General features: G+C 43.1%; 2 protein-coding genes across 2 annotated transcripts in view; both read left to right on the top strand.

The window, feature by feature from the left end:
• The first annotated feature begins 993 nt into the window (after nt 1-993).
• LOC131362657 (trafficking protein particle complex subunit 5-like) lies at nt 994-19,735 on the top strand. The gene is made up of 3 exons (XM_058404831.1): nt 994-1,119; nt 1,322-1,602; nt 18,790-19,735. Exons 2-3 carry the CDS (start codon nt 1,330-1,332, stop codon nt 19,084-19,086), a joined length of 570 nt encoding a protein of 189 aa, XP_058260814.1. The 5' UTR covers nt 994-1,119; nt 1,322-1,329; the 3' UTR covers nt 19,087-19,735.
• Nucleotides 19,736-20,600: 865 nt separating this feature from the next.
• Nucleotides 20,601-22,500, top strand: part of mcoln1b (mucolipin TRP cation channel 1b) — a 14,219-nt gene continuing 12,319 nt past the window's right edge. The window contains exons 1-5 of the mRNA XM_058404830.1: nt 20,601-20,814; nt 20,946-21,214; nt 21,426-21,590; nt 21,999-22,152; nt 22,396-22,477. Coding sequence (XP_058260813.1) covers nt 20,763-20,814; nt 20,946-21,214; nt 21,426-21,590; nt 21,999-22,152; nt 22,396-22,477 — 722 coding nt within the window. The 5' untranslated portion in view covers nt 20,601-20,762. The remainder of the gene's footprint in view (nt 20,815-20,945; nt 21,215-21,425; nt 21,591-21,998; nt 22,153-22,395; nt 22,478-22,500) is intronic.

The raw sequence follows: 22,500 nt of genomic DNA, 5'->3' as shown, positions 1-22,500 counted from the left end.
TAGAGGGGTGTAGGAATATCATATTCAAAAACGGAAATATGGGTTAGCTCAACAGATAACAAAATTAAAAATACCAACACATCAACATAAACATCCATTTATTTTTATCTTTACATAAAGAGATACATACACCATATACCCAAAAGTATTGGGTCACCCCTCCAGATCATTGAGTCCAGGTGTTGGGCTCGGTCTCTTAGTTCCAGTGAAAGGAACTCTTAATGCTTCAGCTTCATACCAAGACATTTTAGACAATTTCATGCTCTTTGTGGGAACAGTTTGGGGATGACCCCTTCCTGTTCCAACATGACTGCACACCAGTGACCAAAGCAAGGTCCATAAAGACATGGATGAGTGAGTTTAGTGTGGAGGTGTGGACTCCTGACCTCAACCCCATAGAACACCTTTGGGATGAATTAGAGTGGAGACTGTGAGTCACGTCATAAGTTTTGGGACGTCTGCCTTTACATGCACATGAATGTAATATGGAGTTGTCTCGCCCTTTACAGCTATAACAGCTTCAGCTCTTCTGGGAAGGCTTTCCACAAGGTTTAGGAGTGTGTTTATGGGAATTTTTGACCATTCCTCTAGAAGCGCATTTGTGAGGTCAGACACTGGTGTTGGACGAGAAAGTCTGACTCACAGTCTCCGCTCTAATTCATCCCAAAGGTGTTCTATGGGGTTGAGGTCAGGACTCTGTGCAGGCCAGTCAAGTTCCTCCACACCAAACTCACTCATCCATGTCTTTATGGACCTTGCTTTGGTCACTGGTGTGCAGTCATGTTAGAACAGGAAGGGGCCATCCCCAAACTGTTCCCACAAAGAGCATGAAATTGTCCAAAATGTCTTGCTATGCTGAAACATTAAGAGTTCCTTTCACTGGAACTAAGGGGCCGATTCCAACCCCTGAAAAACAACACCTGAACTCAATGGTTTGAAGGGGTGTCCCAATACTTTTGGCAATATAGTGTAAGAATAATTTCAGTGCATGGTATAATCATTAGGGCGTAAAAAAAATAATGGGACCGTACCATTACCCCAGTTCTGTAGGTGGCAGTAACATGTTAGTGTCGAATTTAAGAAGAAGAAGAAGAGGGAAGGAAACCGGAAATAGTTGACGTGAGGCGTCTTGATTTTCTACGATATAAAATATTGAGCAAAAAGATATTAACTAAAAGGAATAGTAGAATTTTTAATCCATTAACGGTGTATTAAAATATCAGGAATTATTTTAAAACTTAATCTCTCTGCTTGTACACGAGGTTTATCCCCGAACAGACAGTGATCCTCTCCGTGTTGTTGTTGTTGTTGTTGTTTACAGAGGACAGGATGATGGATATCCGCTTCACCAAAGGGAAGTCTTTAGTGCTGGAGCGCTCTCTGTCTCGGCCCAGGACGGAGGTGAGCCTGAGTGCCTTCGCGCTGCTCTTCTCGGAGATGGTGCAGTACTGCCAGAGCCGAGTCTACTCGGTGTCCGAGCTGCAGGCGCGCCTGGCGGACATGGGCCGGACAGTGGGAGCGTCCATGCTCGACCTGCTGGTGCTGAGGGAGAAGAACGGCAAGAGGGAGACCAAAGTGCTCAACATCCTGCTCTTCATCAAGGCACACCCCTTTTATTTATCACACACTGTCTGACACACACCTCCATACACACACACACACCTCCATACACACACACACACCTCCATATACACACACACCTCCATACACACACATACACCTCCATACACACACATACACACACACACACCTCCATACACACACACACACCTCCATATACACACACACACCTCCATATACACACACACACCTCCATACACACACATACACCTCCATACACACACATACACACACACACACCTCCATACACACACATACACCTCCATACACACACACACCTCCATACACACACACACACCTCCATACACACACATACACATACACACACACCTCCATACACACACACACACACACCTCCATACACACACACACCTCCATATACACACATACACCTCCATACACACACACACACCTCCATACACACACACACACCTCCATACACACACACACCTCCATACACACACATACACCTCCATATACACACATACACACACATACACCTCCATACACACACATACACCTCCATACACAGACACACCTCCATACACAGACACACCTCCATACACAGACACACCTCCATATACACACACACACCTCCATATACACACACACACCTCCATATACACACACACACCTCCATACACACACATACACCTCCATACACACACATACACACACACACACCTCCATACACACACACACACCTCCATACACACACATACACCTCCATACACACACACACCTCCATACACACACACACCTCCATATACACACACACACCTCCATATACACACATACACCTCCATACACACACACACACCTCCATACACACACATACACACACACACACCTCCATACACACACACACCTCCATACACACACACACCTCCATATACACACACACACCTCCGTATACACACATACACCTCCGTATACACACATACACCTCCGTATACACACATACACCTCCATATACACACATACACCTCCATACACACACATACACCTCCATACACACACATACACACACACACACACACACCTCCATACACACACACACCTCCATACACACACACACCTCCATATACACACACACACCTCCATATACACACACACACCTCCATACACACACACACACATACACCTCCATACACACACACATACACCTCCATACACACACACACATACACCTCCATACACACACACACATACACCTCCATACACACACACACCTCCATATACACACACACACCTCCATATACACACACACACCTCCATATACACACATACACCTCCATATACACACACACCTCCATACACACACATACACCTCCATACACACACACACCTCCATACACACACACACCTCCATACACACACACACACCTCCATACACACACACACACCTCCATACACACACACATACACCTCCATACACACACACACACACACCTCCATACACACACACACCTCCATACACACACACACACACCTCCATATACACACACACACACCTCCATACACACACACACACACCTCCATATACACACACACACACCTCCATACACACACATACACCTCCATACACACCTCCATACACACACATACACCTCCATACACACATAATACATCTCCATACACACACATACACCTCCATACACAAATAATACACCTCCATACACACACATACACCTCCATACACACATAATACACCTCCATACACACACATACACCTCCATACACACACATACACCTCCATACACACGCATACACCTCCATACACACGCATACATCTCCATACACACATAATACACCTCCATATACACATAATACACCTCCATACACAAATAATACACCTCCATACACACACATACACCTCCATACACACATAATACACCTCCATACACACACACACACCTCCATACACAAATAATACACACACATACACCTCCATACACACGCATACATCTCCATACACAAATAATACACCTCCATACACACGCATACACCTCCATACACACACACACACCTCCATACACACGCATACACCTCCATACACACGCATACACCTCCATACACACGCACACACCTCCATACACACGCATAATACACCTCCATACACACGCATACATCTCCATACACACATAATACACCTCCATATACACACATACACCTCCATACACACACACACACCTCCATAGACACGCATACACCTTCATACACAAATAATACACCTCCATACACACACATACACCTCCATACACAAATAATACACCTCCATACACACACATACACCTCCATACACACACATACACCTCCATACACACGCATACATCTCCATACACACATAATACACCTCCATATACACATAATACACCTCCATATACACGCATACACCTCCATACACACACACACACCTCCATAGACACGCATACACCTCCATACACACATACACCTCCATACACAAATAATACACCTCCATACACAAATAATACACCTCCATACACAAATAATACACCTCCATATACACACATACACCTCCATACACAAATAATACACCTCCATACACACACATACACCTCCATACACAAATAATACACCTCCATACACAAATAATACACCTCCATACACAAATAATACACCTCCATACACAAATAATACACCTCCATACACACACATACACCTCCATACACACACATACACCTCCATACACAAATAATACACCTCCATACACAAATAATACACCTCCATACACAAATAATACACCTCCATACACAAATAATACACCTCCATACACAAATAATACACCTCCATACACAAATAATACACCTCCATACACAAATAATACACCTCCATACACACACATACACCTCCATACACACACATACACACACATACACCTCCATACACAAATAATACACCTCCATACACACACATACACCTCCATATACACACATACACACACATACACCTCCATACACACACATACACCTCCATACACAAATAATACACCTCCATACACACGCATACACCTCCATACACACACATACACACACATACACCTCCATACACACACATACACCTCCATACACAAATAATACACCTCCATACACAAATAATACACCTCCATACACAAATAATACACCTCCATATACACACATACACCTCCATATACACACATACACCTCCATATACACACATACACCTCCATATACACACATACACCTCCATACACACACATACACCTCCATACACACACACATACACCTCCATACACAAATAATACACCTCCATATACACACATACACCTCCATATACACACATACACCTCCATACACACACATACACCTCCATACACACACACATACACCTCCATACACACACATACACCTCCATACACAAATAATACACCTCCATACACAAATAATACACCTCCATACACACACACACACCTCCATACACACACACACACCTCCATACACACACACACACCTCCATACACACACACACACCTCCATACACACACACACACCTCCATACACACACATACACCTCCATATACACACACACACCTCCATATACACACACATACACCTCCATACACACACACACACCTCCATACACACACATACACCTCCATATACACACACACCTCCATACACACACACACACCTCCATACACACACATACACCTCCATACACACACATACACCTCCATACACACACATACACCTCCATACACACACATACACCTCCATACACACACATACACCTCCATACACAAATAATACACCTCCATACACACACATACACCTCCATATACACACATACACACACATACACCTCCATACACACACATACACCTCCATACACACACATACACCTCCATACACACACATACACCTCCATACACAAATAATACACCTCCATATACACACATACACCTCCATACACACACATACACCTCCATACACACACACATACACCTCCATATACACGCATACACCTCCATACACACATAATACACCTCCATACACACACACATACACCTCCATACACACGCATACACCTCCATACACACACACATACACCTCCATACACATGCATACACCTCCATACACACATAATACACCTCCATATACACGCATACACCTCCATATACACGCATACACCTCCATATACACACATACACCTCCATATACACACATACACCTCCATACACACACATACACCTCCATACACACACACATACACCTCCATACACACACATACACCTCCATACACAAATAATACACCTCCATACACAAATAATACACCTCCATACACACACATACACCTCCATATACACACATACACCTCCATACACACACATACACCTCCATACACACACATACACCTCCATACACACACATACACCTCCATACACACACATACACCTCCATACACACACATACACCTCCATACACACACATACACCTCCATACACACACATACACCTCCATACACACACATACACCTCCATACACACACATACACCTCCATATACACACATACACCTCCATACACACACATACACCTCCATACACACACATACACCTCCATACACACACATACACCTCCATACACACACATACACCTCCATACACAAATAATACACCTCCATACACACACATACACCTCCATATACACACATACACACACATACACCTCCATACACAAATAATACACCTCCATACACACACATACACCTCCATATACACACATACACACACATACACCTCCATACACACACATACACCTCCATACACACACATACACCTCCATACACAAATAATACACCTCCATATACACACATACACCTCCATATACACACATACACCTCCATACACACACATACACCTCCATACACACACACATACACCTCCATATACACGCATACACCTCCATACACACATAATACACCTCCATACACACACACATACACCTCCATACACACGCATACACCTCCATACACACACACACACCTCCATACACACACATACACACACACACACACACACACACACACCTCCATACACACACACACCTCCATATACACACACACACCTCCGTATACACACATACACCTCCGTATACACACATACACCTCCGTATACACACATACACCTCCATATACACACATACACCTCCATACACACACATACACCTCCATACACACACATACACACACACACACACACACCTCCATACACACACACACCTCCATACACACACACACCTCCATATACACACACACACCTCCATATACACACACACACCTCCATACACACACACACACATACACCTCCATACACACACACACATACACCTCCATACACACACACACATACACCTCCATACACACACACACATACACCTCCATACACACACACACCTCCATATACACACACACACCTCCATATACACACACACACCTCCATATACACACATACACCTCCATATACACACACACCTCCATACACACACATACACCTCCATACACACACACACCTCCATACACACACACACACCTCCATACACACACACACACCTCCATACACACACACACACCTCCATACACACACACACACACCTCCATACACACACACACACACACCTCCATACACACACACACCTCCATATACACACACACACACCTCCATATACACACACACACACCTCCATATACACACACACACACCTCCATACACACACATACACCTCCATACACACACATACACCTCCATACACACACATACACCTCCATACACAAATAATACACCTCCATACACACACATACACCTCCATACACAAATAATACACCTCCATACACACACATACACCTCCATACACAAATAATACACCTCCATACACACATAATACACCTCCATACACACACATACACCTCCATACACACACATACACCTCCATACACACGCATACACCTCCATACACACGCATACATCTCCATACACACATAATACACCTCCATATACACATAATACACCTCCATACACAAATAATACACCTCCATACACACACATACACCTCCATACACACATAATACACCTCCATACACACACACACACCTCCATACACACGCATACACCTCCATACACAAATAATACACACACATACACCTCCATACACACGCATACATCTCCATACACAAATAATACACCTCCATACACACGCATACACCTCCATACACACACACACACCTCCATACACACGCATACACCTCCATACACACGCATACACCTCCATACACACGCACACACCTCCATACACACGCATAATACACCTCCATACACACGCATACATCTCCATACACACATAATACACCTCCATATACACACATACACCTCCATACACACACACACACCTCCATAGACACGCATACACCTTCATACACAAATAATACACCTCCATACACACACATACACCTCCATACACAAATAATACACCTCCATACACACACATACACCTCCATACACACACATACACCTCCATACACACGCATACATCTCCATACACACATAATACACCTCCATATACACATAATACACCTCCATATACACGCATACACCTCCATACACACACACACACACCTCCATAGACACGCATACACCTCCATACACACATACACCTCCATACACAAATAATACACCTCCATACACAAATAATACACCTCCATACACACACATACACCTCCATACACAAATAATACACCTCCATACACAAATAATACACCTCCATATACACACATACACCTCCATACACAAATAATACACCTCCATACACACACATACACCTCCATACACAAATAATACACCTCCATACACAAATAATACACCTCCATACACAAATAATACACCTCCATACACACACATACACCTCCATACACACACATACACCTCCATACACAAATAATACACCTCCATACACAAATAATACACCTCCATACACAAATAATACACCTCCATACACAAATAATACACCTCCATACACAAATAATACACCTCCATACACAAATAATACACCTCCATACACACACATACACCTCCATACACACACATACACACACATACACCTCCATACACAAATAATACACCTCCATACACACACATACACCTCCATATACACACATACACACACATACACCTCCATACACACACATACACCTCCATACACAAATAATACACCTCCATACACACGCATACACCTCCATACACACACATACACACACATACACCTCCATACACACACATACACCTCCATACACAAATAATACACCTCCATACACAAATAATACACCTCCATACACAAATAATACACCTCCATATACACACATACACCTCCATATACACACATACACCTCCATATACACACATACACCTCCATATACACACATACACCTCCATACACACACATACACCTCCATACACACACACATACACCTCCATACACACACATACACCTCCATACACAAATAATACACCTCCATACACAAATAATACACCTCCATACACACACATACACCTCCATATACACACATACACCTCCATACACACACATACACCTCCATACACACACATACACCTCCATACACACACATACACCTCCATACACACACATACACCTCCATACACACACATACACCTCCATACACACACATACACCTCCATACACACACATACACCTCCATACACACACATACACCTCCATATACACACATACACCTCCATACACACACATACACCTCCATACACACACATACACCTCCATACACACACATACACCTCCATACACACACATACACCTCCATACACAAATAATACACCTCCATACACACACATACACCTCCATATACACACATACACACACATACACCTCCATATACACACATACACACACATACACCTCCATACACACACATACACCTCCATACACACACATACACCTCCATACACACGCATACACCTCCATACACAAATAATACACCTCCATATACACACATACACCTCCATATACACACATACACCTCCATACACACACATACACCTCCATACACACACACATACACCTCCATATACACGCATACACCTCCATACACACATAATACACCTCCATACACACACACATACACCTCCATACACACGCATACACCTCCATACACACACACATACACCTCCATACACATGCATACACCTCCATACACACATAATACACCTCCATATACACGCATACACCTCCATATACACGCATACACCTCCATATACACACATACACCTCCATATACACACATACACCTCCATACACACACATACACCTCCATACACACACATACACCTCCATATACACACATACACCTCCATACACACACATACACCTCCATACACACACATACACCTCCATACACACACATACACCTCCATACACACACATACACCTCCATACACAAATAATACACCTCCATACACACACATACACCTCCATATACACACATACACACACATACACCTCCATATACACACATACACACACATACACCTCCATACACACACATACACCTCCATACACACACATACACCTCCATACACAAATAATACACCTCCATATACACACATACACCTCCATATACACACATACACCTCCATACACACACATACACCTCCATACACACACACATACACCTCCATATACACGCATACACCTCCATACACACATAATACACCTCCATACACACACACATACACCTCCATACACACGCATACACCTCCATACACACACACATACACCTCCATACACATGCATACACCTCCATACACACATAATACACCTCCATATACACGCATACACCTCCATATACACGCATACACCTCCATATACACACATACACCTCCATATACACACATACACCTCCATACACACACATACACCTCCATACACACACACATACACCTCCATACACACACATACACCTCCATACACAAATAATACACCTCCATACACAAATAATACACCTCCATACACACACATACACCTCCATATACACACATACACCTCCATACACACACATACACCTCCATACACACACATACACCTCCATACACACACATACACCTCCATACACACACATACACCTCCATACACACACATACACCTCCATATACACACATACACCTCCATACACACACATACACCTCCATACACACACATACACCTCCATACACACACATACACCTCCATATACACACATACACCTCCATACACACACATACACCTCCATACACACACATACACCTCCATACACACACATACACCTCCATACACACACATACACCTCCATACACAAATAATACACCTCCATACACACACATACACCTCCATATACACACATACACACACATACACCTCCATACACAAATAATACACCTCCATACACACACATACACCTCCATATACACACATACACACACATACACCTCCATACACACACATACACCTCCATACACACACATACACCTCCATACACACACATACACCTCCATACACACACATACACCTCCATACACAAATAATACACCTCCATATACACACATACACCTCCATATACACACATACACCTCCATACACACACATACACCTCCATACACACACACATACACCTCCATATACACGCATACACCTCCATACACACATAATACACCTCCATACACACACACATACACCTCCATACACACGCATACACCTCCATACACACACACATACACCTCCATACACACGCATACACCTCCATACACACATAATACACCTCCATATACACGCATACACCTCCATATACACGCATACACCTCCATACACACATAATACACCTCCATACACACACATACACCTCCATATACATGCATACACCTCCATACACACGCATACACCTCCATACACACCTCCATACACACCTCCATACACCTCCATACACACCTCCATACACCTCCATACACCTCCATATACACCTCCATACACACACACATACACCTCCATACACACACACATACACCTCAATACACACCTCCATACACCTCCATACACACACACATACACCTCCATACACACACACATACACCTCCATACACACACATACACACACACATACACCTCCATACACACACATACACCTCCATACACACACACATACACCTCCATACACACACATACACACACACATACACCTCCATACACACACATACACCTCCATACACACACACATACACCTCCATACACACATATACTCCTCCATACACAAATAATACACCTCCATACACAAATAATACACCTCCATACACACATAATACACCTCCATACACACGCATACACCTCCATACACACACATACACCTCCATACACAAATAATACACCTCCATACACACGCATACACCTCCATATACACGCATACACCTCCATACACAAACATACACCTCCATACACACATACACCTCCATACACAAATAATACACCTCCATACACACATAATACACCTCCATATACACGCATACACCTCCATACACACACATACACCTCCATACACACATACACCTCCATACACAAATAATACACCTCCATACACACATACACCTCCATACACAAATAATACACCTCCATACACACATAATACACCTCCATACACACGCATACACCTCCATACACACATAATACACCTCCATACACACGCATACACCTCCATACACACGCATACATCTCCATACACACATAATACACCTCCATATACACATAATACACCTCCATACACAAATAATACACCTCCATACACACACATACACCTCCATACACACATAATACACCTCCATACACACACACACACCTCCATACACACGCATACACCTCCATACACAAATAATACACACACATACACCTCCATACACACGCATACATCTCCATACACAAATAATACACCTCCATACACACGCATACACCTCCATACACACACACACACCTCCATACACACGCATACACCTCCATACACACGCATACACCTCCATACACACGCACACACCTCCATACACACGCATAATACACCTCCATACACACGCATAATACACCTCCATACACACGCATACATCTCCATACACACATAATACACCTCCATATACACACATACACCTCCATACACACACACACACCTCCATAGACACGCATACACCTTCATACACAAATAATACACCTCCATACACACACATACACCTCCATACACACATAATACACCTCCATATACACGCATACACCTCCATATACACGCATACACCTCCATACACACATAATACACCTCCATACACACACATACACCTCCATATACATGCATACACCTCCATACACACGCATACACCTCCATACACACCTCCATACACACCTCCATACACCTCCATACACACACACATACACCTCCATACACACCTCCATACACCTCCATACACCTCCATATACACCTCCATACACACACACATACACCTCCATACACACACACATACACCTCAATACACACCTCCATACACCTCCATACACACACACATACACCTCCATACACACACACATACACCTCCATACACACACATACACACACACATACACCTCCATACACACACATACACCTCCATACACACACACATACACCTCCATACACACACATACACACACACATACACCTCCATACACACATATACTCCTCCATACACAAATAATACACCTCCATACACAAATAATACACCTCCATACACACATAATACACCTCCATACACACGCATACACCTCCATACACACACATACACCTCCATACACAAATAATACACCTCCATACACACGCATACACCTCCATATACACGCATACACCTCCATACACACACATACACCTCCATACACACATACACCTCCATACACAAATAATACACCTCCATACACACATAATACACCTCCATATACACGCATACACCTCCATACACACACATACACCTCCATACACACATACACCTCCATACACAAATAATACACCTCCATACACACATACACCTCCATACACAAATAATACACCTCCATACACAAATAATACACCTCCATACACACATAATACACCTCCATACACACGCATACACCTCCATACACACATAATACACCTCCATACACACGCATACATCTCCATACACACATAATACACCTCCATATACACATAATACACCTCCATACACAAATAATACACCTCCATACACACACATACACCTCCATACACACATAATACACCTCCATACACACACACACACCTCCATACACACGCATACACCTCCATACACAAATAATACACACACATACACCTCCATACACACGCATACATCTCCATACACAAATAATACACCTCCATACACACGCATACACCTCCATACACACGCATACACCTCCATACACACGCACACACCTCCATACACACGCATAATACACCTCCATACACACGCATACATCTCCATACACACATAATACACCTCCATATACACACATACACCTCCATACACACACACACACCTCCATAGACACGCATACACCTTCATACACAAATAATACACCTCCATACACACACATACACCTCCATACACAAATAATACACCTCCATACACACACATACACCTCCATACACACACATACACCTCCATACACACGCATACATCTCCATACACACATAATACACCTCCATATACACATAATACACCTCCATATACACGCATACACCTCCATACACACACACACACCTCCATAGACACGCATACACCTCCATACACACATACACCTCCATACACAAATAATACACCTCCATACACAAATAATACACCTCCATACACACACATACACCTCCATACACAAATAATACACCTCCATACACAAATAATACACCTCCATACACACACATACACCTCCATACACACACATACACCTCCATACACACACATACACCTCCATACACAAATAATACACCTCCATACACAAATAATACACCTCCATACACAAATAATACACCTCCATACACAAATAATACACCTCCATACACACACATACACCTCCATATACACACATACACACACATACACCTCCATACACACACATACACCTCCATACACAAATAATACACCTCCATACACACACATACACCTCCATATACACACATACACACACATACACCTCCATATACACACATACACACACATACACCTCCATACACACACATACACACACATACACCTCCATACACACACATACACCTCCATACACAAATAATACACCTCCATACACACGCATACACCTCCATACACAAATAATACACCTCCATACACAAATAATACACCTCCATATACACACATACACCTCCATATACACACATACACCTCCATATACACACATACACCTCCATACACACACATACACCTCCATACACACACACATACACCTCCATACACAAATAATACACCTCCATACACACACATACACCTCCATACACAAATAATACACCTCCATATACACACATACACCTCCATATACACACATACACCTCCATATACACACATACACCTCCATACACACACATACACCTCCATACACACACACATACACCTCCATACACAAATAATACACCTCCATACACACACATACACCTCCATACACAAATAATACACCTCCATATACACACATACACCTCCATATACACACATACACCTCCATATACACACATACACCTCCATACACACACATACACCTCCATACACACACATACACCTCCATACACACACACATACACCTCCATACACACACATACACCTCCATACACAAATAATACACCTCCATACACACGCATACACCTCCATACACAAATAATACACCTCCATACACAAATAATACACCTCCATACACACACATACACCTCCATATACACACATACACCTCCATACACACACATACACCTCCATACACACACATACACCTCCATACACACACATACACCTCCATACACAAATAATACACCTCCATACACACACATACACCTCCATATACACACATACACACACATACACCTCCATATACACACATACACACACATACACCTCCATACACACACATACACCTCCATACACACACATACACCTCCATACACACGCATACACCTCCATACACACACATACACCTCCATACACACACACACATACACCTCCATACACACACACATACACCTCCATATACACACATACACCTCCATACACACACATACACCTCCATACACACACACATACACCTCCATACACACGCATACACCTCCATACACACATAATACACCTCCATATACACGCATACACCTCCATACACACATAATACACCTCCATACACACACACATACACCTCCATACACACGCATACACCTCCATACACACATAATACACCTCCATATACACGCATACACCTCCATACACACATAATACACCTCCATACACACACATACACCTCCATATACATGCATACACCTCCATACACACGCATACACCTCCATACACACCTCCATACACCTCCATACACCTCCATATACACCTCCATACACACACACATACACCTCCATACACACACACATACACCTCAATACACACCTCCATACACCTCCATACACACACACATACACCTCCATACACACACACATACACCTCCATACACACACATACACACACACATACACCTCCATACACACACATACACCTCCATACACACACATACACCTCCATACACACACACATACACCTCCATACACACACATACACACACACATACACCTCCATACACACACATACACCTCCATACACACACACATACACCTCCATACACACATATACTCCTCCATACACAAATAATACACCTCCATACACAAATAATACACCTCCATACACACATAATACACCTCCATACACACGCATACACCTCCATACACACGCATACACCTCCATACACAAATAATACACCTCCATACACACGCATACACCTCCATATACACGCATACACCTCCATACACACACATACACCTCCATACACACATACACCTCCATACACAAATAATACACCTCCATACACACATAATACACCTCCATACACACGCATACACCTCCATACACACACATACACCTCCATACACAAATAATACACCTCCATATACACGCATACACCTCCATATACACGCATACACCTCCATACACACACATACACCTCCATACACAAATAATACACCTCCATACACAAATAATACACCTCCATACACACATAATACACCTCCATATACACGCATACACCTCCATACACACGCATACACCTCCATACACACACATACACCTCCATACACAAATAATACACCTCCATATACACGCATACACCTCCATACACACATACACCTCCATACACAAATAATACACCTCCATATACACGCATACACCTCCATATACACGCATACACCTCCATACACACACATACACCTCCATACACAAATAATACACCTCCATATACACGCATACACCTCCATATACACGCATACACCTCCATACACACACATACACCTCCATACACAAATAATACACCTCCATATACACGCATACACCTCCATATACACGCATACACCTCCATACACACACATACACCTCCATACACAAATAATACACCTCCATACACAAATAATACACCTCCATACACACATAATACACCTCCATATACACGCATACACCTCCATACACACGCATACACCTCCATACACACGCATACACCTCCATACACAAATAATACACCTCCATACACACATAATACACCTCCATACACAAATAATACACCTCCATACACAAATAATACACCTCCATACACACATACACCTCCATACACACATAATACACCTCCATATACACACATACACCTCCATACACACGCATACACCTCCATACACACACACACACCTCCATACACACATAATACACCTCCATACACACGCATACACCTCCATATACACACATACACCTCCATATACACGCATACACCTCCATACACACACATACACCTCCATACACACATAATACATCTCCATACACACACATACACCTCCATACACACGCATACACCTCCATACACACACACATACACCTCCATACACCTCCATACACACACACATACACCTCCATACACCTCCATATACACACACATACACCTCCATACACACACATACACCTCCATACACACACACACATACACCTCCATACACACACACATACACCTCCATACACACCTCCATACACACACACATACACCTCCATACACACCTCCATACACACACATACACCTCCATACACACATAATACATCTCCATACACACACATACACCTCCATACACACGCATACACCTCCATACACACACACATACACCTCCATACACCTCCATACACACACACATACACCTCCATACACCTCCATATACACACACATACACCTCCATACACACACATACACCTCCATACACACACACACATACACCTCCATACACACACACATACACCTCCATACACACCTCCATACACACACACATACACCTCCATACACACCTCCATACACACACACATACACCTCCATACACACCTCCATACACACACACATACACCTCCATACACACCTCCATACACACACACATACACCTCCATACACACACATACACACACACATACACCTCCATACACAGACATACACACATCATTTTGCTATTCAGGAATCACTTAAGAATCATTTGCAAATCACCTTTCATTTAAAAATTGCTAAAAAATCATCTAAGAATCATTATGAATCATTTTGCTGTTCAAGAATCACTTAATCATTCAAGAATCACCTAGGAATCATTTGAAAGTCACCTTATTTAAAGATCGCTTAAAAATCATTCAAGAATCATTATGAATCAGTTTGCTATTTAAGAATTGTTGTCTAAGACTAATCCAAACGACCTTTAACTGTAAATAACATGCACTACACCGGGTGTAAAGTCCATTACATAACTGCTGGGGGTTTTTTTTTTTTAAGGTGTCCGTGTGGAAGTCTCTGTTCGGTAAGGAAGCAGACAAGCTGGAGCAGGCCAACGACGACGATAAGACCTACTACATCATCGAGAAGGAGCCGCTGGTGAACACGTTCATATCCGTGCCTAAAGAGAACAGCACGCTGAACTGTGCCGCCTTCACCGCCGGCATGGTGGAGGCCATCCTCACACACAGCGGCTTCCCCGCCAAAGTCACGGCGCACTGGCACAAGGGCACGACGCTCATGATCAAATTCGACGAAGCCGTCATCGCCCGAGACAAGCAGCTGGACGGGAGGTAGAGAGGAACGAGGTTGAGGAGCGGCACACGCCGTGTGTAGAGGAAGTGGACTCTGTGTGCGTGTGTGTTTTACAGCTACACAGTCATTCAGGTCATTTTCAGCATCTAGTGAAAAGTCAGTGGACTTTTTTGGATCGTTGGAAAATTAAAAAACACAGGAAAAGGAACCGTTTGGTGAAAATGTTTACGCAGGCCCTCTGCCTGGATTCTAAAACAAATGGCACTCATTTTGTCTGCTCAGAGCATGACTGTATATCTATATGTACACTAATATATCTCATAATACTAAAGTAAATGGTAATAAAACTGACCTGAGGTAAAACTCTCCATTTTGGCTTCTTGTGGTTGATTTAAAACCATAAACAGGAACAAACAAAAGTCTTATTGCTTCACTATTCGACAGCATGAGGTCATAGAGAACGCGTCCAGAGTGTGTGTGTGTGTGTGTGTGAGGGGGGATGATCTTTAGGTGTTGGGTCAGTTATCAGTGTTTGTGTTTCCACACAGCTCTGTTTATCGTACTCAGTTCACTGTTGAGTATCATCCTGCCACTGACGTGACTTTCTTCTGTCTTTGCTGTGAAGAGAAATCACTTCTCTGACAATAATTGCACGTTATATACAACAATAAACACGTATAGATGTATATTACATTGTTGCATTATGACTCATTTGTAGTGTATAATGTCCATTCGCATTTAATTGCTTCACACCCACTTTATACTTACTTATAAATACATACACTATATTGTCAATAGTTTTGGGACGTCTGCCTTTACCTGCACATGACTGTAATATGGAGTTGTCCCGCCCTTTACAGCTATAACAGTTTCAACTCTTCTGGGAAGGCTTTCCACAAGGTTTAGGAGTGTGTTTATGGGAATTTTTGACCGTTCCTCTAGAAGCGCATTTGTGAGGTCAGGCATTGATGTTGGACGAGAAGGTCTGGCTCACAGTCTCCACTCTAATTCATCCTAAAGGTGTTCTATAGGGTTGAGGTCAGGACTCTGTGCAGGCCAGTCAAGTTCCTCCACACCAAACTCACTCATCCATGTCTTTATGGACCTTGCTTTGGTCACTGGTGTGCAGTCATGTTGGAACAGGAAGGGGTCATCCCCAAACTGTTCCCACAAAGAGCATGAAATTGTCTAAAATGTCTTGGTATGAAGCTGAAGCATTAAGAGTTCCTTTCACTGGAACTAAGAGACCGAGCCCAACACCTGAAAAACAATTCAATGATCCCCAAACCTTTGGCAATATAGTGTATAACTATATGTAGATGCATTATAATACTATAATGCATCTACACTTATAATACATTTTAATATATTACTGGTGCTTAAAGTGGGGTCACAAATCGGTTGAAAGAAAAATTAGGATGATTTTGTTTAGTTATGTGGGAAAGAAAGTGAAAAAAAAGAGAAGAAAATATATTTAGAGGTAAGGTAACGGAGCGCGTGCAGATCCGTACACCGTGTGTGATCCAATCAATACAGCAAGGATCACGTGGTACAGAGTCACGTGACCAACCAGGAAGTACACTGCGTTGTTTTGCTCGGTTGACAGGTCACTTGCTTTCTCTGTGCTTTCCTCCATTTGCTGCACGGTTGATTCGTGAAGATTTGTTTATCTGTTCGTTGTTTTAATCAATTCAGCATCAAGTTCTCAACGCGTTTGCATGGCAACCTCTCTATCAAAACAACAGGATCCGGCACGAGAGCAGGACGCGGGTTTGTTTACAGCTCCGGTCTTTTACAATATTTATATCTCATTCATTCATTTCACTGTAGTTGTAGAAGCTTTATGCAGAGACTCGTTTCACGCTCGGCTGTTTCACTCTCATTTCTGTTGTCTGCTACAGAGAAAGAGAGACTGCTGACCTCTGTGACCTTTGACCCCAGTCCCGTTGACCTCAGCGATGGAGGTCAGGGGATCCGGCCCTCTCTGGACCTCCAGGGGTCGTCTCTGCGGAGAGAGGCGCAGGAGGAGGAGGACATGGCGGAGGAAGAGGCCCTGCGCAGGAAGCTGAAGTACTTCTTCATGAGCCCGTGTGATAAATACCACGCCAAGGGCCGCAAACCATACAAGCTGGTGCTACAGCTGATCAAGATCATCATCGTCACCATGCAGGTGTCTGTGCACTGTCATCTTCATCATCATCATCTTCATCATCTTCATCATCATCACCAGACTAGCATTATGGGACAATCGCTATGGTTACACCTTGGATGGTGTTCTCCTACTGGGGATGTGAGAGAATATGTGCAGAATGCAAAATGGGTTTAATCTGTCTCCCTCTGTCTCTCTGTCTCTCTCTCTCTCTCTCTCTCTCTCTCTCTAGTTGGTGCTGTTTGGTTTGAGTAATCAGATGGTGGTGATGTTTAGGGATGAGAACACAGACACGTTCAGACATCTCTTCCTGCAGGACTATCAGGACGACACAGACGGGTTTGCCATACACACACAGAGCCACGTCTATCAGCACATCAACTATGCCATAGAGCAGGTACACACACACACACGCACAATGTATTAAGTATTATTATCATACTTCTTCCAGTTTACTTAACGTTTATATAGAAGAACTAGCGCATCGAGGCAGAAATATTAGCGGTTTGGCGTACAGAGAAAAAATGTTTTGAGCAACATTTCTATATTTTAGTAATTTTCCCACCAGTCTGAAGTTTCTCCAGGTTTTCCTCCAGGTTTTCCTCCAGGTTTTCCTCCAGGATTTTCTCCAGGATTTTATCTGGATTCTCATTACACATAAAAAAAAATCCAATAGTTACGTTCCCGAGCCTGTAGATGGCGCAGTAAACACTTTATAAAAGCAGGGGAAAGGGTTATAATCTTCTTTGTCTCTCTCTCTCCCTCTCTCTCTCCCTCTCTCTCTCTCTGTCTCTCTCTCGGTCAGTATCTGACCCTTCCTCAGAAGGCAGTGGGGCGCTACGCCTACGTGTTGGGGGTGATGAACGGTAGCGCCCTCTCTCTCTGTCAGTATTACTATAAGAAGGGCAGCATCGACCCGGTCAACGACACCTTTAATATTGACCCCCACGTCACCACCGGTAAACCTCCTGCCTCTCACTTCCTCTGCTCACGTGCAAAGATTCCAGTGTTATATAATATTCAGCATAAATATTCATTCACTCTTCCTGCTCTCCTTATTAACAGTGTTCATTAATTATTTAACTTAACAGTATTGTGTATGACAAAATCCTCATGAGCTCTGTCATACAATTCCTCTCTCTCTCTCTCTCTCTCCCTCTTTCTCTCTCTCCCCCTCTCTCTCCCTCTCTCTCCCTCTGAAGACTGTATAGGCATCGATCCTCCCACAGACCCTTCAGCTCCTCTCCCTGAACACTACAAGAACTTCACTCTCAAATTCCACAAGTAAGACTCCGTTAGAATCCTTC

The sequence above is a fragment of the Hemibagrus wyckioides genome, linkage group LG12, assembly GCF_019097595.1.
Source record: "Hemibagrus wyckioides isolate EC202008001 linkage group LG12, SWU_Hwy_1.0, whole genome shotgun sequence".
In the NCBI taxonomy this organism is placed as follows: domain Eukaryota; kingdom Metazoa; phylum Chordata; class Actinopteri; order Siluriformes; family Bagridae; genus Hemibagrus; species Hemibagrus wyckioides.
The sequence above is the reverse complement of the archived record's forward strand: the minus strand, read 5'-3'. Positions and strand labels throughout refer to the sequence as shown.